Source organism: Chrysochloris asiatica, unplaced genomic scaffold, assembly GCF_000296735.1.
Source record: "Chrysochloris asiatica unplaced genomic scaffold, ChrAsi1.0 scaffold00006, whole genome shotgun sequence".
In the NCBI taxonomy this organism is placed as follows: domain Eukaryota; kingdom Metazoa; phylum Chordata; class Mammalia; order Afrosoricida; family Chrysochloridae; genus Chrysochloris; species Chrysochloris asiatica.
The window spans coordinates 31,908,625-31,915,139 of record NW_006408524.1 but is presented as its reverse complement, the minus strand read 5'-3'; the positions used below and the strand labels follow the sequence as shown (position 1 = coordinate 31,915,139).

General features: G+C 38.7%; 1 protein-coding gene across 1 annotated transcript in view; it reads left to right on the top strand.

The window, feature by feature from the left end:
* The window catches only part of DNAH11 (dynein, axonemal, heavy chain 11), a 436,577-nt gene that overhangs the window by 87,507 nt on the left and 342,555 nt on the right, over positions 1 to 6,515 (top strand). The window contains 4 exon segments of the mRNA XM_006832223.1: positions 62 to 220; positions 2,030 to 2,152; positions 3,979 to 4,101; positions 5,540 to 5,764. Of these exon segments, the coding sequence (XP_006832286.1) occupies positions 62 to 220; positions 2,030 to 2,152; positions 3,979 to 4,101; positions 5,540 to 5,764 (630 nt within the window).

The window sequence follows — 6,515 nt, the reverse complement described above, 5'->3', positions numbered from 1 at the left end:
TAAAGGATGAAAAATAAAAATTATATCTGGGGAACTTTAATTATGTTTCGCTATTCTCTAGGAAATCTGGTCACTAGACAAGGAGGTCCGTGTCTGGGATGCTTATACAAGTCTTGAAGGGTCCGTGAAGGACATGGCCACCTCCCTGAGAGCCATCACGGAGCTACAGAGCCCTGCCCTCAGGGACAGGCATTGGCACCAGCTAATGAACACCATTGGGGTCAGTATCATGAGTCTTGTTAATGAAATATTTTTGTGACTGTGGACTTTTGTTGTTATGTGCTATTGAGTTAGTTCCACCTCATAGTAACCGTATGCACAAGAGAACAAACCACAGCCGGGTCCTGTATCATCCTCACAGTTGTCATGTTTGAGCCCGTTGTTGCTGCCACTGTGTCAACCCATCTCATTGAGGGTCTTCCTCTTTTCCATTGATTCTCTACCATAAGGATAAGCACTGAACTGCTAACCGCAAGGTTTGTGGTTCAAACCCACCAGACGCTCTTTGGAAACTCTACACAGGGTCACTAAGAATAGGAACCAACTTGATGGCACACAACAACAGTGAACAAAGATACCACGTATCTTTTTATGTGTTACTGGTCACTGCATGTCTTCTTTTGAGAAATGTATATTAAAATACTTGGCCTATTTTTTGACCTTTGTTGTGTTGTTAAATTGGGTATTTTGATGGTCTTATATTTTATTGCGGACTCCTGGTATGGTGCTGTAGGATAAGCACTGGACTGCAATCCATAAGGTCAGCAATTCAGACCCAACAATAACATATTTTACTACAAAATTTAAAATGGTTTCATAAGTTTTCAGGTCACTAGACATTTTTTTCTTTTCTACATTTGTTTATAAGCAAGCATATCAATCTTACATTTGATTTTTTTTAGCATAAGATTTTTAAATATGTACTAAAATGCTTTAAATCAATGGAAATATGAAAGTGAATCACTTCTTTTTACATTGTGAAGAAAGGCTCTTATGATTTCAAGAAAATGTTGGATAGATATATGTGTGTGCGTGTGTGTGTATGTATGTGATGTAGTATGTAATAAAGGAACCCAGGAGGCTCAATCTTTCTCTAAGACAGACCTGAACCTCGAGCTCCCATCACCCATCAGCTCTAGAGTGAGGTCAGAAATGATACCGAGATACGGTGACCAACTCATCTTGTTTGCTCCAGATTTTCCTGAACTTAGTATTATAAGTTTCACATCTTGGGAAGCCCCTCTCTCCTGGTCATATTGAGGTGTCTACTTTCCTATGCAGGGAGGTTGATGGTGATGAGGAACATTACAGAATGGGAAGAACCAGAGGAAGTTTCAGTTCCCATGACCAGGGAATGGAGAGTCTTAGCCTTTCTAGGCAGTGGTTTTCCTACCACAACCTTGCTGGGTCGGCACTCAAGGGAGAGCAGGGAGCTTCTTAGCAAATACTAGATCAAGAAAAAACAGTCACGATGATGAGGAATAAGTGTGGATTCTTTTTTCACATGGTAAATATGAAAAATGACACTTTGGGTAAGAGAATCATCTGAAAAGGAACTAAGATTAAATTAGTGGTAAAACTAGGTTAAGTCAAGGAAACAAGTAAGAATTATGTTCAGTGAATAAGGTACTTTAAAAAGAAAAGAAAAATGAGCTACTTCCTGATTCCTGGGATTTCAACCAAAGTATAATGTAATTTCAACCAAAGTTTAATGTAGTTCTCTTTAAAAATGGATTTTGTGGGAAAAGAAGTTAAGAAATGAGCTGACAAGGGAAGGGATATGAAACAAAAGCAAGTAGCGTAGTATGAACATGGTTTAAACCTTGGGCCTAGCTTTCTGTGGGTGAAACCTCAGTAATTTTTAGTTAAACAGGGATATTTCTGATTATCTACTCCTTTCAGAACTAATGATGTCTTTAGCGGCTGACTTGAGTATATTTCAGCTACAATTTGGTTATCGGGCCATTCAGTAAAAGCAAATATTAATATATAAGGAATTTAAATTCTGCATTTTTGTTTTCATCCTCAGGTCAGTTTTTCAATAAATGAAGCCACAACATTGGCAGATTTGTTAGCATTGCAGCTGCACAAAGTGGAAGATGATGTACGAAGCATTGTGGACAAAGCAGTGAAAGAACTGGGAACTGAAAAGGTGGTGTCCTTAGGCTATCCCTTTTGTACTGGACTCATTTTGTTATAGCAAGCGAGGTCATTCGGTGGTAGAATTATTGCCTCCTATGTGAGATACTTGAGTTCAGTTCCTGTCCAATGCTCCTCAAGTATAGCCGTCACTCCCCTGTCAGTGGAGATTTGAGTGTTGCCATGATGCTGGAGCCTTTGGTGTAGTGCCGTGGAATAAAGCACTACACCACAAGGTCGGTTAGAATTGCAAGGTTGGCAGTTCAGACTCTCCAGATGCTCCCTGGAAACCCTTGCAGGGTTGCTATGAGTTGGAATCAACTTAATGGCACTTAACAACAACAACAAATGGTGCTGGTGTGGCACTACAGGATAATGCTCTGAACAGCAAAGTCAGCTGTTCAAATCCACCAGCCACTTCTCAGAAACCCTATACATTGTCGCTATAAGTCAGAACTGACTCGAGGGAACCTAACAGGAACTATAACATGGCGCTGCACAGGTTTTGGTAGAAGTTTCAAACTAAGACAGCCTAAGAAGAAAAACTTGATGATTACTTCTGAAAAATCAGCTGGTGAATTTCTGTGATTACAGTGGTTCAGGACCAGTCTGCGTTGTATACGCTCTGGTTGAGGTTGCCATGAATTGTGGCTCTCTCATGTGGCACTGTAAGATATGCACTGGGCCACAAGGTCAGTTTAAACAGCACGGTCAACTGTTCAAATCCACCAGTCATACCTCAGAAACCTTATACAGGGTTGCTATATGAGTCGGAACCGACTCAGCGACACTTAACAACAACTGCTACTAATAATAGCAATCATTTGTGATGAACATACTGAGCTGACTCCACAGGATTATGGAGACATGAATCCTAGTTGGTTCATTTCTGCTTGTTAAGTGTCTGACTTGGGCGGAGAACATAATCATTCTAAACCACAAGAAATCTGTGAAGAGTTTTGGCCCTGGTGATGCTGATTGGAAAAACGCGTTTATCTTTTAATTTGTAGCAAATACCTCAGTACATGCTATATTTATATTAACTCATTGAATTCTGTTTGTTATAGCAGTCCTGTATAGGGTTTCTCAGGAGTAGCTGGTGGATCTGAGCCATCAATCTTACAGTTAAACTTACCTTCTAGTCTAGTGTTTATCTTACAGTGCTACATTGGGACCCCAAGTAATATTTTCCTAATTTTACTGATAAAGAAATGGAAGTACACACAAAGAAATGGAGATTCCCATTTGAACACTCTAAGCACTATATATCCCATGCTGAATGTTCTCTAAATAATATCTATAAAATCTTTGCATATCTTTTAAATACTTTCTTACTCTAATATTTTGTTTATGTGAAAGATGTAAAACTTATGTCCAGTGTTGTTGTTAAGTGTTGCTGAGTCAGTTCCAACTCACTGCAACCCTGTATAGGGTATCCACAGAGGGTATAATGCTTGTTCCTTTTGGGTGATGGGATTAACTTCTCTAAATCTCCTCACCATGAATTATTTGGAGGAAAAGAGGAAGTCAGTAATATATCAGTCTGCTTGCTTGCTTACTATTATTAATAGTAAAATAATAATAATTTTAGTAGTAGCCTAGCTAAAGCCCCAAACTGAATCCACAACCATTGCATTGATTATAACTCAAATAACTCTCTCTGGGATTTCCGAGACTATAAATCTTTATGGGAACAGACAGTTTCACCTTTCTTCCATGAAGCTAGTGGTGGATTTGAACTGCGGACCTTGCAGTTAGCAGCATCAAACCTAGCCCATGGTGCCACCAGGGCTCCTAAATTAAGTTCTTATGCCTGTGATTTCTGCTGTTTGTCACTAGGTTATTACTGAGATCAGTCACACTTGGGCAACCATGGAGTTTTCCTATGAAGTTCACTATCGGACAGAAATTCCAGTACTAAAATCTGATGAACAACTGTTTGAAACTCTTGAGCACAACCAAGTAAGATGATTTTTTTTCCCTTCTTTAAAATTTTGATTTTAGACTTTTTGCAATTTCCAACATTCATATACTCATTCACTAAATATTGAATAATAGTAGAAGGTATGATTCCATTGGGATCCAAAGGTATGAACTCTTTTTCTCAGTGAACTTGCACTCAAGTAGAGAAAAAAACAGAAGTGTGTCTAATGGGGAAAAGTATAAGGGGTGGGCCGTTAGATGTTAGATGATATTCTTATGCTGTACCTTTAAGGATGGATTGGAATTAAAAACAAAAACAAAAACAGGGAGAGTCAGAAAAGGGCATTACAGACAATGGGGACAGCTTAGCAACAGCTTTCTGGCATCTTGTAATGCCAAAAAGCATGCATTCAAAGATAACTGTAAGACTTTGTTTCCCTTGGAATATGTATTTTCTTTTATGATTAATATAAAGTAAGGCAAGAGTACAGCATATACAGTGTTGAATTATAAGATTATAGAGATTGCCTTCGCTTCGGTCACTAGCATTAAGAAAGGTAGAAGAAACAAACGACTATGAGAAACTAATAGCAGTTGGGTTATTACTAGACATAGAGCTTATAGGAAAAGAAACTGCTTTAGGGAGAAAACAGAAATCAAACTCACTGCTGTGGGGTCAATTCTGACTGAGAGTAACCCCCCTAAACTGAACAGAGTTTCTGAGGCTGGAAATCTTTACAGGAGCAGAAAGCCTCATCTTTCTCCCACGGGTCAATTGGTGGGTTTGAACTGCTGACCTTGCTGATAGCAGTCCAGTGCTTTATCCTGAAGCACTTTCTTACATGCTTAGAAGGAGGGCCATTTGTGGAAAGATGCAGAGTCCAGACAGCGGCAGTGGTGAAGCTTGATAGTGAACTCAAAGGAAAGCAACATGGAAGCTTGAAATCTTGGCACATTGAAGGGAAGTGTGCCTTTCTTCCCTCTCTCTTTCTCTCTCTTCATTACTCCTCCTTCCTTCTTCACCTTCCCCTCTTCTTCTTCCCCTCATCCTCCCACCTTTCCTTTCTTCCTCTCCTCTGTTGCTCTCTCCCCACCCCTTCTCCCAATCTCCCCCTTTGTTTTTTGAAATTAAATAAGAGATCCTAATAGTTAGCAGGCAAGTGAGTAAAGAAGGAAGAATAAAGTTTAATTCCTAAAATAGTACCCTATTGCACAATTTCTTTTTTTCTGACTACAGCAGAGATACATGGGCTTCTGGTAGAAGACATATTAAATACAGTTACTTATATTTATCTTTTGGAAAAAATGTTAATATCAACTCACTTAATTACTGGTGATTACTTACTAAGTACCTGGACAAGTATTGCATGTTAGGTTCTAGACATCCAACAATAAACAACATATGTGATTCTTTCCTCATGGTGCATGTTGTCTATCAAATTAGTTATTATTTAAAATTGTTCTGCCTTCCTTTTAGGTTCAGTTACAGACTCTTCTTCAAAGCAAGTATGTGGAATATTTCATTGAGCAAGTCTTAAGCTGGCAAAATAAGTTAAACATAGCAGACTCAGTCATTTTTACTTGGATGGAAGTCCAGCGAACATGGTCTCACCTGGAAAGCATCTTTGTCTGCTCAGAAGACATTCGAACCCAGCTTGTGGAAGATGCTAGAAGATTCGATGGGATAAATGCAGAATTTCAGGTTCATAGAGAATAGGCTTTAATCTATTCTAGCAGACCTGTCAAAACAATATCAAAGTCTTGTGAAGAAGCATGATTCATATTTATAAAAGTATATTTTTTGCCTTCTAGTAAGCCAGGGTCAAGAAACTTTTTCTAGGAAGAGTCATAGAATATTTTGTGCTTTGTGTCATGTGTTCTCTGTCCCAACTACTCACCATTTTTATTGTAGCATGAAAGAAGCTAAAAGCAATATGTAAACAAATAGATTTGGCTGTGCTGCCAATAAAACTTTATTTATAGATGCTGAAGCATGAATTTCATGTAATTCTCATGTCACAAATATTGTTCTTACAATTTTCTGAACCATTTTAAAAGATGTACAAAGCGTTTTTAATTTCTGACGGTACAAATATAGGTAAGGGACCAAAAATTGGTGACTCCCGCAGAACGGCAAGGTAGAAAGATTCCTCTTCTTAAGTAAAAGAATGGAAACAGGTAACAAGGCAGTTCTACAGGTTTAAGGAACTTCTCCACAAGAGCCACAAAGAACACATGGAGAGGTCTACGTAATAATGATAAATGAATTGAGAGACGTTCAGCAGAGAACAGTGTTTCTAGTTTATATATATATACACACACACACACACACATATATATTGTTAAGTGACATCGAGTCGATTCTGACCTGTAGCGACCCTATATAGGGTTTCCAAGGAGCAGCTGGTGAGCTTGAACCACTGACTTTGCAGTTCAAATGACTTTGCAGTCTG